The sequence below is a fragment of the Taudactylus pleione genome, unplaced genomic scaffold, assembly GCF_031769625.1.
Source record: "Taudactylus pleione unplaced genomic scaffold, aTauple2 ptg000604l, whole genome shotgun sequence".
Classification (NCBI taxonomy): Eukaryota; Metazoa; Chordata; class Amphibia; order Anura; family Myobatrachidae; genus Taudactylus; species Taudactylus pleione.
Genome location: NW_028285006.1, coordinates 1,294,463 through 1,312,613, shown reverse-complemented (window position 1 = coordinate 1,312,613; position 18,151 = coordinate 1,294,463). Strand labels below are relative to the sequence as shown.

Genomic DNA, 18,151 nt, shown 5'->3' with positions numbered 1-18,151 from the left:
CCCCGGGGACTTAGGTTTAGGCAGCGGGGAAGGGGGGGATTAGGGTTAGGCACCCCTAAGGAGGGTTAGGGTGTTAGGTTAGGTTATTAAGTACTTACCTATCGACGATCGGGATTTCCAGCGCTATCGGGCTTCCGCTGCCGGGAACTCTGCTTTTGTCGGCCAGGCGCTGCCGGGAATCGAATGTCATACAGATTCCCCACATGGGATAGCAGCAGAAGTAGCTGGATCATAGGTGCCAGACACCCCTACTCCATTAGAGTGCTTACCAACACTCATACTATACCAAATACCTAGGAGACCATTAAGAGTGTTATTAATATGTATAGAACCTGCATTCAAAGGTACAGCGATTATTGACACTGCTAAGACCAGAAAACCTGGTACTGTTACAACTGCAGACTTATAAAATCTGAGACACAGCTTGCTATCATAGACAATCTGATTATAATAAACATACCAGTAAAGCATGATACTGTGCCAAAATTGTATGAAACTAACAAATATATGCTGAAATTACACAGTTGGCAATAATCTGATATTATTATGAACTTAAATAGGAGACTTTTGTCAGATGTCTAGGATTTGTGTTTGATATTATGGCTTTTGTTATATGATATTGTTATAGGATTATGGCTATTGTTATATGATATATGCACACAGGCAGGCTCTTATCTTTCTGAAACTCTCATTTCTCCTATAACCTTGGAATTGCATGTGAAATTTCCAAAAGCTATATGATTGATATCTGTACTCGTCATCTATGTCATATGCCAATGCAGAATTCCACAGTTGGTAATAATCTGACATCATTGGGAATCTAAATATGAAAATCATATGTCAGATGCCTAAGATTTGTGTTTGATATTATTGCTTTTGTTATATGATACATGCACATGCATGATACATGCAGGTTCTTATCGTTCTGAATTTGCATGTTTCCTATATCCCTGGAACTATGTATATATAATTGCCAAAGGCTGTATGATTGATATTTGTATTTGCCTTCCATATTATATGCCTAGGGGAGAAGTAATATCTGACAGCACTGTTTTACCAGATTAAGGTAATTTGTGTCTCGCCTAGGTTTCTGGGTATACGTCTCTTTTTAATTTACCTGCGAGTATTATGCTGTATTTTAAACTCAATAATTTAATTATCCGTGCCTTAACTACCATATCTGTCAACACCTACATCGGAGCAGTGGTGTTAATATTTTCATCCAATTATAAAGGATTATTCTTCTGGGATATTTTCCTATTATCATTATATAAGAAGTAATTATCCTGTTGTCCATTTAAGGAGGACAACAAAAAGTTTTTTCTGTGTGTGTTTTCTATGTATTCATGTATACATTTTTAATGCATACCTAATAAATATAATTATTTTAAATTCAAATTATATAAGAGTGCCCCCAAAAAGAGTTTTTTTTCTTTCTCGTTTTGCTCACTTGTCAAACCTACCCATACACTCTATAAACACAAGCCCTGGGGAACACCACCACCAACAAAAATATATACAACTTGGTATTGCTGCACCCTAAACCCTTTAGTAATGTTGGTATATACTATGTAAAAAATAATCATTATTGATCATATGACTAAGTTTGGTGCAGGTATTTCTTCTTTACTTGAATGTTTTGTTGGTTTCTCAGGTTTTTCCCAATTTTTCAACTCTACAGGCTTTGCTCGCAGGTAAACTTAAACGAAAAGGTCCTCCGTTATTATTCCAAGCTATCAAAATATGGAAAGCGGTTTTAGTAAATTTAAATTTACGGGATTGGATCCAGATACTTCCTTGTGTAGTTATCAGTTACTACAGGGGTGATATGGGGATCTAGAGGTGTAACTACTTTGGGTCAGTTACAGTATATGATAAGTCTGAGAAGCTTATCATTTACCCAATACATAATTTTTTATAGATTTTTACAATTACGGCATGCTCTTGAAACTCAATTTTGAGCTGGCCCTCCTCCAATTCAAATATCTCCTTTAAAATTGTTTCTCTTAGCTCTAGTAAGTCTCGATCTCATTCATATTCCATTATATTGTCATCTTATGATTGTGATGGTTTACCATATCTTAAAGTGGGAAAAATATTTAGGCCCTATAAGGGCCACAGATTTGAATGAAGCTCTTGCAGCCTCTCGTATTTCTACAAATGCAATTAAATTTCAGCAGATCCAATTGTATATATTACACCATACTTATTTAACGCCAGATCATTTGAGGAAGTTTGGGGGTAGAGCATCAGATAAGTGCCTCAAATGTATAATAAATAGAGGTACGTTTTGACACCTTCTGTGGGAATGCCCGGTGGTTAACATTTTTTGGGGTAAAGTTCTTAGAGTTTCTCCCACTTTAGTTACACACTGGATGGCAAAGTACAAGGCAGTATATTATTAATAAATGTACGTTAGCTAAGGTGTTTGTCCTTGGTTTGAATTACGGTTAAACATGAAAAGTATGTATATATTTGCCGCAAAGCGGGGGTGACATTAGTTCGTATATGGGGTAGGTGGCTTGAGTCTACTTATGCATGTATGTCACCTAAAAATGTACTTGATCTTGGGCTATTATACTGGACTATTAATATTTGGATATGTAGTACAGAACCATACTGGGCATTATAAGTTAAGGATAAGAGAAATATTGAAAATATCAGTTGAGAAGTTGAAATTGCTGCAATTTATATATTTGTTGATGTTAGGGGTATTACTATAATAATATTAAAATGAGACAGGAGGAGGTTGTCTTTTTTTTTTGAACACGTACAATATATAGGTATGCTATACAATATTTATAAATGGCTGATGTGAAATCTGTTAGAGTAGTTCATAATGAGTTTTTCTTTTTCAAAATAAGTGGTATACAGTAGTGATATACAGTATCAATATGTAGTTATTTTCTGTAAATTAATCTTTTTTTTTTCTCTGTTTCTTTGTAGTAATGCTATCTGTATGTGTAATAAAATGTAATAAAAAAAACATTGCATATATAAGTGGCATTTAAACTTTATTTTATTGCAACTGAGCGGGCACACTATATTATTGAATTGGAGCACTGTGACTCCTGATAACAAATAAAATCATTCCATATATACTACGAGACGTAGCTAGGTGACCGGCGGACTGAATGCCGCCAGTCTAAATCCCGACAGTAAATGCCCGGCATGGGTCTCAAGATAGGCGTCGAAATACCAACGCCTATATTAATCCCTACGCTGGAATCCAGCCATCTAGTCCGGCCAGTCCAGCTGTTAGTTTAGGCGCCCCCAGGGGGATTTAGGCTTAGGCCACCCCCCCGGGAGGGATAGGCTAGGGAAAGGGGAGATTAGGGTTAGGCGCCACAGGGGGGAGGTTAGGGTTAGGCACCCCCGGGAGTGTTAGGTTTAGGGTGCGGGAAGAGGGGGGTTAGGTTTAGGCAACCCTGGGCGAACTTGGGGTTAGGCACCACCACAGGAGTTTTAGGGTTAGTCACCACTAAGGGTGGGTTAGGGTTAGGGGGGTGGGTTAAACTACTTTACAGCTCCAGTCGGGATTTCTTCAGATCCGGCTTCCGCTGTGGGGATTTGAACCATCCCATTCCAACAGGTATATATGCTCACTAACCACCTGCATATACACAATCAAGCACGAACCTTTCCCCATTCTAATTGCTATTGTGACATTATATAGGGTCGGGTTACCCTATAAAGGTCCTGCAGCTTATACAGATACATCCAGTTTTTTCTGCCACTTTCTTATTGCAGTGCGGGTCTTCACCCCCACTACTATTGGGGGATTAAATATGGAATTCCACCATTACAAGCTACACCTTGACAAAGACTTATTGAATTTAAGCGTCTTGGTGGAATGTGAGAATTCAATATTTGACCAGCATTTACCAACTTGCAGTAGAGAGATAATTCACAATCAGGACTCTGCATTCCAGAGAAGGGCAGTCCAAGGGAGCTCCACAAAGCTGGTGAGTGTTAACTATAAAAATGATTACAATAAACAAAGATGTTTATAAGTTATAAATATCTTTTGTATTATTTTAATCATTTTTATATCAAATCTCAGGAGTATGACTGCCTACCCCGACTGCACGTCTCTGACACATTTGCATGAACACACCCATACTATACTCGGCCAACATTTGCACAACTGTCCGTAACCATTTTGTCTCTTTACACGTAGAGTCAAAAAGTGAAAATTGTGATGTTTGTACCCAAACATAGATAAATAAAAAATTCTTGAATGCATGTGCAGTACAAAACGTGCAGTTAGGAGACTTCCATACAAACATACATTTATGCCAAATTATCACTCCCTCTCCCAACACTAATAACCATAAAGACTTCAGACACACATTCAGTGATACCTGTAATCACTAATTCATCATATGTAACAGCCTGAAGTTGCAGAGTAGACACGCCTCATTAGAAGACTGCCAATGCTGACAAACAGCTACAGATATCTCACTGAGCACTCTGTAACTATGTGTAACTAGAGGTTAAGTATTCACTGTGATGCAATGATCACATGACTTAATACTTTCATCCTACAGATCAAACTTCAACCATAATGACTGAACAGCCATCTTTTAAATATATAGTTAAGCAATTATTAAAAAAAACTAACCAATCATCTAATATGTAATTTAGTTGAATTCAACAGATTTATGAAAATAAAGATGAGTATTATATACAGTAGAGTGGTTACTTGATTCAAGCCTGATCAACATTTATATAAAAACCAGCTGTATTTCAAACCAGAATTACACTGATTTGCTTATGTGGGAGATTGTGTGTATACTATTATGTAAAGCTGTCTAAAACAATACAAGGTTAAATAACATTAATTTGTTCTCATATGCATACACTAAACAATCGCTAATTCACTATATATTCTGTAACTTCAATGATGGATTTATGCAATATTGTTCAACAATACATCAACATACAGTACAGATAGCACAGTTAAGTTCAATGGCAATTCCAACCAAAATGGATGTCCTTAACTGCAAGAGCAGTGAAACTAATTCAGTAAAAGCAGGGCTATTCTTCAGCAGGAACAAGCAGGAACTCAGTTAATGAATCTCTCATTAACTATGACATATTGTCCTGGGCCAAAATTTATTTTCCATAAGATACGTTTTTGTTTTAAAGTCCCTTTTGAGTGCCTTCTTTTCTAAATACTATATAGTATGAATATATAATTGTTTTTCAATAGCTCCATCCCCAGTAGCACCACCGACCGTTCCTGAACAGATTCTTCACAAAAAATAGCCCTGAGTAAAGTATTTACAGAGGGCCATGTGGCCGCCTGGCACAGTTGCTCAGTCGAAGATGGTGGAAGTGTGCCTCCACTTTGTGATGAACAGGTTTCCCTGCCCCAAAATAATCATGCTATAAGTTATCTATTTTGTTCTCATTTGTTTTGTGCCATCCGACAATTTTGTGGACATCACAGAAGACCAGAATATAATCAGTTTTCCTAAATTCTAGCATCTTTGTGAAGTATATCAATACTCCAAAATCATCAAATGAGTGAAGAGCCCTGATTTAAGTGAATCTTCATATACAACTCAGGTGGAAAAAGGTGTTTGGTCTAAAGAACAACCCTATACTAAAGAAAGATCAGGTAGGGAGACTTTAAAGACTAAGCCCCCAACTCAGACACTCTCCTAGCCGTAGAAAAAAAAAAATATCTTCTACATAAGAAAATCCACATCCACTGTATCATGTGGTTCAAAAAGGAGGATCAACATTTAAACTCAAGTCTGTACTTCAGGTCAGAGTGCCACTATCATCTGGAAGACAACAAAGTACAAAAAAATAAAAAAAAATAAACCTTAACGGACCTTTGGGCCTGATTGTATAGGACGATGCAGCTTTGTATCCTCACGAAGATTCACGATTATCAAATATTGGAAAGCTTTGTGTTCACACTGATATGTAGAATTAAGCTAGGACTTTGTTGCGATTGCTGTCCTACAAGGTTATACTTAACTACATCTACAATAATGCTCTGCAAACCATTGGCACCCATAATATAAAATCAAATCACTTTTAAGGTCCATGCTTACTGTCCTTTGAAGTCCAGCTATTTCACACTCCAAGTAATCCACTTGTTCCTTTGTTCGATTCTGAGTCTCACCCAAAATAGATTCCAGCTCCTCATTGCGCTCTACTATTTCTTCATGGTCACACTGTAGTTTCTGCAGCTTGTGTAGCAGCTGTTTGTTCTGACATTCTTTTTCTTCAATATCAAGCTTGCATCTGGACAAAACAACAAAATACAATGCAATATAAAAAGTAGGTACATCTACTAGTAACAAATGAAGAGCACTCAGCCATGACAAACTAACGGGATACCGTCTCTGCAGGTTCATGACTCAGAACTGCTGTAAGCTGGCAATTAATACATACACTTTAATGTTGCAGCAATAACAGTTACGTGGCTCAACAGATGCCACCTATCAGACAGACTGTTATTACACTTTTTCCACTGAAGTGAACTGAGATTAGCAGTCACATGTAGATCGTACACTAGTGGAGTCTATATGCCCCATCATTCAGGTCTGAACACTGCTAATTAAATAACATTTTTGAAATGGAAGCTGGCAACATGCTGGAAAAGAAAAAAAAAATACAAGAGTTTAGCACTGAATTTAGATCCTCTGTGATGACATTAAATAAAGTGATATTATCATGATAACGCCATCTTGTTCCAGCAAAGACTCATGGCATGGGTGGGTGACATTATATTTTTTCTGGAATCTCAAAAATGTCATTTGGTGCAATAAAAGAGACTACAAGACGTCAGCAACCAGAGGAATATATCTCAGACCAACCTATAGGTTAATATAAGGTTGCCTAACCAAACTGGTGAGAAGTCATCACTTTACACCCGTGGAGTAACCTTCTACATACACTGTATAAACATTTTATGCCACTCTATAACAAGATCATTAGGAAGAGAGTTTTCTTACTATCTACCACTGACATACATTGCTAGTGTAATAAAATAATTACTTTTTATGAAGCTCTGCATTGTCCTGAAGGTTCTGCTTAGTGGCTGTAGCATTTATTGCAGAGTCATTCTCATTATTTTCATACTGTGAAACAAAAAAAATAATATAAGCAATAAAAATTTAATACATGGAAACAAACATACACACTCCTTTATTGCTGTATAAGCCAACACAATCTGCCATTAACAATCTTCCCAGGCCCAAGTGCCCCTACTTTATTTCACATTCTTGTCTGTGTTAACACAGAGTCAAGAAAAGTCTCTTGCATGTACCGAATACATCTCTTCAATAAACAGACCACACTCACTGGCATGACATCACCCTTTGCTTTTCATTGTAATGATTAAAACACAACTCTGACAATGTCACGTAGTCAACATCTTGAACCACTAGTGAGATCTCTGTTACATACATTGACCTTAGAAAAAAGAAGTGGTCCGTCACTCAACTTTGAGTAAACTAACCTACCTGTTCCATGAGCTTTTTTCTTTCAGAATCCAGTGATCTGACTCGTTGGCGTAAGGAAAGAATCTCCTTATCTAGTCGATCATTATGTTCTTTCGCTTTATTCAATTCAAAAGAATCTGCAAGACATAACAGTATTTACTTAAAAGAGTGCAACTTTAATGTCCAGGTATAGAAATATTAAAACTTTGTAAAGTGTCCAGTTAGTTAAAAATGACACACAAATGGAGTGTAGTTAGGATTCCCATCAATGTTAAATGAAATTCTCAGACAGACACTCACATGACATGAAGTTTGCTTATACTCATTTTAGTCCCAAACGAGGTAAAACAGCTGTAGGTCCCGTTCTTTTTTTTTTTTACCATTATAATTTGGGTTATTCAAGAGTGGAAATAAAAAACAAGAGATATGGTAAGAACTTACCTTTGTTATCTCTGTTTCTACGAAGTCCATAGGGTCCACAGGGTTGACCTTGTGGTATAGGTTGGGAACCAAATCCGGGCACCACGCAGTTAAAGCTTTTAGCTCCCAGGATGCACTTGGGTCCACTCTCCCTATAACCCCGCCCCCCATATAGAGGCACCTCAGTTTGTAAGTAGCCAAAGGCCGGAGGAGGAGAGAAAAAGAGAGAGAAAACTGGAACACTCTAGAACCATACTCACAGAAAAGGAGACGGGAAACCGGTGACCAGTAACACAGCCCATATGAAGCCAGGTGCGTCAGGGCGGGCGCCCTGTGGACCCTATGGACTTCGTAGAAACAGAGATAACAAAGGTAAGTTCTTACCATATCTCTTGTTTTCTACTTCAGGGTCCACAGAGTTGACCTTGGGGATGTCCCAAAGCAGTTCAACCAAGGCTGGGGACGCTCCTGTGCTGAGAGGAGAATCCGTCGCCAAAAAGGAAGCATCCTGAGAGGCAAAGGAAACCAATGCCTAGAACCTTAAAAAGGTATGGACAGAAGACCACGTGGACACCTAGTAAGGCAAAACAGCCGAGACGCCACGACGAGCCGCCCACGAGGGTTACACGGCCCGAGAAAAAAAAAAAAAAAAAACAAGCCTCAACGACAGAAATGCCCACCCATGGGTAGGCCCCTGAGGAAAACATACGAGGCCATCCAGCCAACATTTCATTATAGGCCGGCCATCGTTTCCTGTTAAAACCAGAAAAAGCGCAGACCACCAATAAGGAGTCCGATTACCATAAGGAACTTGAACGGATCACATAAAGCCAAAGAGGCCGGACCACAGTCCATGAGGCCACACCAGCCGAGAGGACTGGGAACTGAATGGCCATACCATAAGTTCCAGAATAATATGGAACCTAAAAACCACTTTAAGAAGAAACACAGGGCGAGAGCAACTCACACCCTGACATGATGCCCTCCAGAAGAGGGAGCCACATGAGAACGCTCCCAATTCAGACACTCTCCTGGTTGATTTAAACACCCTGAGAGAGAGAGAGAGAGCTTAAACAATAGACCATGTAATGGCTATCACAACCAGCGGTTCCATTGACTGTCCCCGGAGGGAACAAAGAACCACTACTAACTCCCCAGGAGTCCCTAGGGAGGACAAGTGGAGGCATAATCCAGAAAACACTCCAAAGGATGAACTGGATACCAGAGCGGAGCAATTCCATATCTTAACCATACCGACAGTGTAGAAATCCGCACTGTCAGAAAGGCCAGGCCAAGGGTGAAACCCAAGCCAGCCGGAAGGAATGCCAGAATATCTGGAAATCCTGGACACCGGAGGATCGTATCGACAGGTACGATACCATAAGAATTATGTATGCCACAGTCCGTGGCAGATCCCAGCAAAGTCTGGCCTATCTGCTCTAAACATCTCAATGAAGACAGAGCCAGGGAAGCCCGAGGACCACAGTAGGGGCGCAGTTAAAGACAAGCGATCCAGATCCAGGGAAAAACAAGGACCCTGAGACAACAGGTCCAGATAGTGAAGCAGTAGGAACGGAGCGTCGATGAGGAGACTCCGAAAATCTTAGTACCAGTGATGTCTGGGACGACCTGGAGCCCCCAGAAGGAAAGCCCCTCCGTCTCGAATTAAACTTCCGAAGACCTCGAGGAAGAAGGGAGACCGGAGGACACAGGTACACAAAGTGGAAGGATCACTTCAGTAACAAAGAGTCACTGAAGGTAGCTTCAGTACTCCTAGAGCTGGACTGTAACACCAGTAATGTGTGATCGAGTCAGAAGGCCATGGGGATCAATCCCCTCAGGGAGGCCCCCTCTGCTCACCAGGAGTTGAAACCTCTCTTGGAGAAGAGACTAGTCCCCGGGATGCACGGCCCGCTTCCCAATGGAGAGCTCCGGGAATAAACACCGCAGAGTTGGCCAGGAGAAGACCCTTGGACTATGTCAGAATGGGTGACATTCCTCACACTGCCACCCAACTACCAGTGTTGCCTAGATGGAAGCCACTGTTGTGACACTGTCGGACTGAACCTATTCAGGTTTACCGTGACATATGGGTTAGGCCAGAGTGAAAGTCCAAGACAGCCTAAAGTATCAACAAGTTAAGTGGCAGGGCAGAAGCGACAGACGTCCAACTGCCCCGAAACGAATGCGGACCAGACACTGTCTTTAGCAAAGAACACCCTGGACGAGATGGCCATAGCCACCCGGACAGAGACCAACTCGCCTCCGGAGAAAGTATCATCGTTTGAACAGCGATCCGATGGAAAAAACTCGATCCATCTGGAGGGGAGTCAATTATGGCAAGGCCTGGAATGGAACTGAGCACATTCCACCCTACCAAAAGGTAGACACTCTGGTAGACTGCGCATCACAAAGAGTAATGACATATGTCGACTGCGTAGATATCCGCACACTCCAAGTTGAAGAGTGGAGATCTTGTCTTACGCCAGAAAAATTCTCAGATTCTGAGAATCCAGCAGTGCTCCCAGATGAAGAAAACCCTGTGAGGGATGCAGGGGGGACTTTTTCTCCGTTGACTAATTATCTGTGCCGAGAAGAAGCCACGGTTATCCTGACCTGGCGGTAAAGTACCTTGGTGATCCTGCTAAAAGCAGGAGACAGTCCAGAGAAAGGAGCATTCGGATACACTGAACAGGTGAACTGTCAGAAAATCCATAAAGCTGGTAAACCCCGGTGGAGTTGAGGACAGCCCCAAAAGGCAGAGCCCGAAACTTACAAGTGTTGCTGTGGCACAGCAAACCTGAACCCATGCTGATGAGAGGGCTCTGTATGTACCCGTAGGTACGTATCCTGAATACTCGGATATACCATAAAATCCCCAGGTTCCAAACATCGGATGATGGAGCATGGACGATTCCACCTGAGTCAAGGCACCGTTGGAATCTGATTCAGGGATTTGAGACAGAGTATAGGCAAAGGAGGACCAGTCGGTCACCGCCCCAGAAAGAAAGTAGAACAACCAGTCCCTCACTGAGATAGTGAGGTTGGCCGAAATAGCTCTGCTTACCACAAAGACTGTATAGCTTTCTGGGATTGTAAGGCCCTGATCAGGTCTGAAGAAGGGCCCGTGTAACAATGCCTGTGAGGAGGCTGCCTGAACAATGAGAGGCCGTTGAGAATCAGTACCTCACTCTGGAAATTCCCCAGATGTAGACCTGTCCCGTCAGGCTGAGGGTATATCCTCAGGTGTAGAAACAGGGTCGTCCGGAAGTCCAGGACTGCTCGGTACTGGATATGGTGGCCCCCATGGAGGCCGACAGCCTAGGAAAAAACAGGCCTTTAGGCTGACCCTGAGGACAAAAAGACTTAACAGAGTTAGTCCGAATGTAGTGGGAGTAGCTAAAGACGGTATCTCCCCATTAGTGATACTGCCAATGATGCAACGATCTTGTCAAGGTCAGGACCAAACAAGAACTTCCCCATGGAAGGAGTGTGCACCTCTGCTTTCCCATAACGCAGCCATAGGGTACTGCGGCGGATACAGACGCCGCCGACACCCTGAAAGTTAGAAGACTGGCATCCCATGAGGTAATCCCACATATGACCACTGCATATTTTATGTGAGCGGCAAAAGATATTTGAACCTCAGACGTGTTGGAGGGGAAAAACGTCACAAAAGCATCACCATGCGATGGCCATGGTAGGACGGGCAACAGGCCCTGAAAACGAGTACATTGATTTCAGGCAAAGTTACCACCTACGGATCCGTAAAATCCGTCCAGGCCGGGATGGGAGGCGTATTAATGCCTGTAACCCGATGATTAACATACAAATCCATCCCAGAAGGGGATTTCCATTACTTGTGAGGACCCTCAGGGAATGGGAAACAGGAGGCCTTTGTGACTCCTCGTATCTGGCGACAGCCAGACTCCCGCTATGAGATCCACCCTTGGGCAGAAAACGGGAGATGTATGATACAGGTGCAGGATCGACATTCTCTATATCCAGAATGAACCTGGCTACCAGCCCCAAAGCAGGGATAATAATACTTGAAATCGGCTCCCCCCATGTGAGAGGGAAAGAGCCGAATATACCATCCAGTTCACGGCAGAGCCACTGGTCAGTAACCACAGGGCGTATATCACGCCAATTAGTATTTCGTATAAAACGACATCCACCAGGGTGGCCGTTGTGGTAATCCCTACAAGGGGAATGACAGACCGATGTGGTATCGGAGGTAATTCATGTACTGTGAAAAACCCCGGCGGGGAGCGACAGTCTGTTGCACAGGGGTAAATTGCAAGAAATTGCGAGTTACCCCGAGTTCAAAAGGGCAGTATGGTGAAGTAACTCCAAGCGAGTGACGACAATGGGGCCCGCCCGGCGATCCTCAAAGGAGAGGATCCTGAGAAACAAACAGCCCTTTAAGGGGGTCGTGCAAGGGGCCCCGCACCAGATGGTGCCGCATACATAAACCTTTCTGAGTTAAAATCCTCCGCACTAATTCCTGCAGGCTATGACTTGCAGGATAGCAATAATGGGTGCAGTATCGTGTGCAATCTCCTGGTCAGATATATCTGACTATCTTGACGGAAATATTAAGCAGCGCCATACCGGTCCTGACTGACGCTAAGATTAGCTGCAGGGACCCATTATCAGCGTATGCAACTCACAGTTCCATCTAAAATATGGCAACGTGCAGCACGCAACAGTATGTGACAAACCTCACAGATATTAACAAATATATATATGTGAGGTCTCAGAACCACCCCAGGTACACCTGTATTAGGGCAGATAAAGAAAAGGGATAGATATACACTGACAGGTGAGAGAAAAAGCAGACAGACAGTCAGCACTAGCATAAGTCACATACAATGCAGAAAAATATATATACATACATAAGCATGACATATAATATACTGCACAATGTCGCTACATTCAACTGCCCAGATCCAGTGTCTGGGAAGGCTATAGCGCTGTGTACACTCACCCAAAATGGCCAGGTACACAGGGGGACTGGGCTCACTGACATCCTAAGAGTTCTGCAGCACCACAGAGAGAAAATGGCCACTGGAGACCTCAGAAGAAGCGTGGCCCGCGGAGGAAGCAGCTCAGCGACGCCAGACTGTATTATTGAAAGGCGCGCAGAGCTGAGGGGAGGAGCCGCTAGACAGGGAAGGCTTCCTCCCCTGGCTAGCAATTAACCCCCCGGATGCCGGCTCCCGCTGCCGCTATAATCCCTGGTGGGCTGTGGACACGCGGGGTATGCCTCCATGGAGGGGGAGCCCGCCGCCACCGCTAGCGCCTCCGGTCTGTCCCCAAAGACCGGAGGCATAAGGCTGCATATTCACACGTGGATCACCGCAAGCGGTGACCATGCGACTTACCTGTCCCCGTCGATCCGGCAGCAGCCCAGGAATTCCTCCAGAGCCCGGCTAGTACAGACTCTGGGGTCCCGCTGCGATCCCCAGATCTGTACTGGCGTCGCAGCGCCGGCGGGGTGTAGGAGCGGCAGCTCAGACGTCCATTGGACAGTCTGATGCTGCCGCTCTGAAGAGTAGTAAAAAAAAAAATAATAAAATAAAACTCTTTTAAGCTTAGGGGCTGCTAAGCAGCCCCCCTGCAGTAACGGTGACCCAACTCCGGCCGGGCACCAACTTAAACTGAGGTGCCTCTGGCTGGGGGGCGGGGTTATAGGGAGAGTGGACCCAAGTGCATCCTGGGAGCTAAAAGCTTTAACTGCGTGGTGCCCGGATTTGGTTCCCAACCTATACCCCAAGGTCAACCCTGTGGACCCTCTATGGACCCTGAAGTAGAAATGGAGTTAAAGATTAGGGGTGGAAAAAACTGAACGTCATGAGAAAACTGGTGTACATTGGAGACCGAAGCGTAATTTCTGTAAAAAGTACTATCCCCCACTCAGCAACTAGTTTATTTAAAAAGTGTAAAAATCTCCCTCAAACTAATATAATAAATATAGAAATACACAAAAATATAAACATTTAAGAATAAATTTAGTAGGCTCTATTAATCAATTATATTCATAAATACTTTAATAAATCAATTGAATTAATTAAAACATTATACAAATAAAGCAATATGATGAAATAAAAATATATTTTATACATAAATATTAATGGTGGCACAATGGTTAGCATTTCTGTATGTTATCCCTGTGTCTCTGCAAGTTTCCTTTGCATACTCGTTTCCTCCCACAATCCAAAAAGGTTAACTGACTACGAACTGCTTGTGTGTTAGGGAATTTAGCCTATAAGCTCCAATGTACCAGGGACAGATGTACAGTAAATGACAAATATTTTCTGTCCAGCACTGCATAATTGGTGGCACTATATAAACAATCAATAGAAATTTTAAAAAATAACAAATCAGTCTTACAGGTGTTCAAAATATTTCTGTACAGGAAATTGAACATTCACTGGTAGTTTTAGTGGTTAAAGAAATAAGAAACAAGTCTTTATAGCAGTCCTATGTGGGAATGCAATTGTTTTTTGGGCTTACGTTGACCCAATGCTTTTTCAGGGCCCTATTCAATTGTTTCTTAATATGGGCGCCCATTATTTCTGCTTGCACCCTCCTGAGGTGGTGGCCAGAAATCGGTGAAAAGTCAGGGCTTTGGTGCATTTGGGCACAACATAAGTAGTGCAATAAGTAATGGGCGCCCAGTTTCTCACGTCCGCCAGTATAAACAATTGCACGGGAGGGCCCGAAGATTTTTTTTTTAGTCACCTTGTAATATAATCTATATAGAAAATTGTTGTTGATCAGATGAAATGACATCCCAAATGCAAATAGTTATGACATCTATAGTGAAGCAAGTTTGCATGTAATCAAAAAAGCCAGAAATCTTTGTGGCATGGATTCAACAAAGTGCTGAGAACATTCCTTTGAGATTCTGGTCCATGTTGACATGACCTTTTCACTCAACTCCCGCAGATCTGTCGGTTGCTCATTCATGAAGCAAATCTCTTGTTCCATTACATCCCAAAGGTGCTCTACAGAATTGAGGTTTGGTAACTGGAGGCCATTGGAGTATATTGAACTTATTGTCATGTTGCTGGAACCAGCTTGAGATGATGTGTACTTTGTGTTACAACGTGTTATCTTACTGGAAGTAGCAATTAGAAGATGGATAGACTGCGGCCTTAAAGGGATGCACATGGTCAGCAACAATAGTCCGGTAGGCTTTAGTGTTTATAATAACTGTTATCAAGGGTCATAGTGCAAAGAAAACATTCTTCACACCGTTACACCACCACTAACCGGAATGGTTGACAAAAGTCAGAAAGGATCCATGTTGTTTACACCAAATTCTGACCATACCATCTGCATATTAAAGAAGAAATTGAGATTCATCAGGCCAGACAAAATTTAGCTTAGGCTGTGCCCATTGTAGTTTTCTATTCTTAGCTGTAAGTTGTGTATTCCAACATGGTCTTCTGTCCATCCAGTTCAAGGTTCGACTTGCTGCGTGTTCAGAGATACACTTGTGAATACTGCTGTTGTAATGCATATTTATATGAGTTAAGGTCACCTTCCTGTCAACTTGACATGGTCTGGCTATTCTCCTTTGGCATTTTTCATTAACAAATTGATTTCATCCAAATAACTGGGTGTTTTTGTTTTGCACACCACTCTCTGTAAACTCTACAGACAGTTGTGCATGAAAATCCCATGAGATACTCCAAAACTGCTGGCTCCAACACGATTAAAGTGACTTAAACCATATTTGAAAAACAACTGAACCTTTTGAACATGTTTGCATGTTTTTAGAGTAATTACCACATAATTGTCTGGTTAGATATTTGCAGTAACGAGCATACTGTATGTTACAAGTGTACCTAATAAAGTGGCCAATGAGGAGCTTCTGCAGAATTAGGAGCAAAAAAAAACAAAGGCACAATTTTCTCCTGGAACAAACCATGTTGCAATACATTTTTTTTTGCTTGCAGCGAAGACACTGGCTGATTTTGCATATAGCAAACAAATATTGGGAAGTTTTACTTTACACTGACAATTAGAATTAAGCTAGAACATACAAATAAATAAATAAATCTGCTCCACCTGCAGGAAACAGGCTCTGCATAAGCCCCTGAGTGGACAACACAATGGAAATTCTTTGCACTGGATACTGACAATTTGTGTACATACAAAGTAATCCTCAGACAGAAAGTGTATTTTTATATCTTGGCCTTTACATGTTAGTCACTCTATCAATGGATGTTTCTATGGAAAATTTTACATGCCACCTAAAATATATTTATACTGTATATATCCCTAGGTATATTACATTCCTAAAGTATAAGGAAACTCACAATGTTCATCTTGTTTACAATGAAATGAATTAACATAGCAAATAAACAATAAGAGCATTGCTTCATTTTCAAGACTCAAGTTTACAGTTGGTTTAGTGCTACCTTCTTACTGTCTGCAGGAGACCCTGGTATGATTGCAGTCAATAAAAATATTGTTTTAAAAACCTTTATATGACTGAAATGTAGTGATTGTTACCTGCCATCCTGCAACTTTTACTAAATACGGTGCTTTTGCTGTCTAGGTTCTTTATAGGTTTATATCCATCAGCCAGGCTATTTTGGGGGAGGGAAATGAACACAAAGTTCCACTCTGGATACAGCTGAATTCAATACAGAGAGCACAGAGAAAAGAGCATAAACAACTCTGCTCGATGATAGAAATAATTGGATAAGAAAGCACAGACACAAGCTAAAAAAGAAAAATAATTTCTGAAAATATTTAAGCTGGAAATATAAAGACAAAAGAAATCATATGAGGGTGGACATCCCTTTAATGCATGTCTCAGCAGTATGTGAACCACTGTTTTATTCAATTTGGGGATTCCTAAAATGATGTAGCAATTTTAAGGTCATGTCTAGAGCTAACGCAAGCAGGGCCAGTACACTTGAGGCTTTCGCAGTAGCCAGGTCTCCTAGGCACAAGCCCTGCATGCTTAATGACAGCACAGATCTAGTACGATCATAAAGTATTTACCTAGAAGTCCAAGACATAATTGTATATCTTACCGTTGTCTTTAAGGGTTTTAAGTTCTTGACATAGAACATCAAATTCTTCTTGTTTCTTCTTCATAATATGTTCTAAAATAAGTGAAAATGATACTCCATGATAAAAACAAAAGACACAATCAACCCAATCTTTCTGTTGTTTTGTGATGTGCAATTTATGAAATAATCATTGAAGTACTACCCAGAATCCTTCAGTCACATATGCACTCACTAGATGAGTGAAAGTTAATCATAAGCACTCATTAAAAGCATAAAAACACCTCATGTCAGGCTCTGTCATACAGATAGGTCCTCATATACCCATCCTTTGTGTACCATATGGTGCAAGACGAATTTCGCGATTGCTTGTTCTATTGCCTTTTTCCCTCAATTTTGTGTCTTCGTTCGAATATAGTGTACTAGGTATTCAGGATTAGGTTTTTTTGGTTGTAAAGGAATTAAGTTAATGTGGACACATCTGCCAGAATAGCCACCTAGAGGAGGAGAGCATTATTTACATTTACTGAAAGGTGTAAATCTGCTGTAATGTCAAACCAACCAACCAGACATTAGCTTGTATCTTTCAAGTGCAAGTTACTCAATGAAAGCAAATATTCGATAGATGCTATTGATTTAGTGTAGGTTTGCAACTTTGGGCAAGATTTGTAAAAACAGGGTGCAACCAAAAAAGCATAACTGAAAAATGGTGACCATTTTCATACCATTTCATACCATTTCAGTCCAACTTAGGCTGGACAGCCCAGATTTCCGGACTCTGTCCCACTGTCCTGATCGGAACAGCTTTGTCCCAAAGATGGGAAAGTTCCGTTCATCACTGCTCTGCTTAGCATGATTTATGGTGTTCCAAATGTGGAAGGAATGCATTTGTTTTAAATTATAATCAACATTATATGTTAATGTATGGGCATGAATTATGTATTTAATAGTTAGGCTGTAAGAAATAAGTCCACCACTTCCCTTATGCATTAACCAGTTCAGCTCTAATGATATGCTGCTTTGTCATGGAATGTAAAGAAGTAAACAGCATCCAATACTACTTTCCCAAATATTTCAAACATTACTAGATGTACAATTATAAACAATCCCCAAGAGGGTTTCTCAACACTTGTTCACAGAGTGTGTTGCTGTGATAGCATCATCGTAGCTCCACCCCCTGCTGTTCATTTTAGAGCGAGGACGGGGGCCATGATGACGTGATTCAATGTG

General features: G+C 41.3%; 1 protein-coding gene across 4 annotated transcripts in view; it reads right to left on the bottom strand.

Annotated features, from left to right (window-relative positions):
• CCDC30 (coiled-coil domain containing 30) overlaps positions 1 to 18,151 on the bottom strand; it is a 240,090-nt gene that overhangs the window by 136,697 nt on the left and 85,242 nt on the right. For all 4 annotated transcript variants that reach the window (XM_088453973.1, XM_088453974.1, XM_088453976.1 and 1 more), the window contains 4 exons: positions 16,946 to 17,017; positions 7,488 to 7,603; positions 7,021 to 7,103; positions 6,072 to 6,264 (listed from right to left, as the gene is read on the bottom strand). In XM_088453973.1, the coding sequence (XP_088310099.1) occupies positions 6,072 to 6,264; positions 7,021 to 7,103; positions 7,488 to 7,603; positions 16,946 to 17,017 (464 nt within the window). The remainder of the gene's footprint in view (positions 1 to 6,071; positions 6,265 to 7,020; positions 7,104 to 7,487; positions 7,604 to 16,945; positions 17,018 to 18,151) is intronic.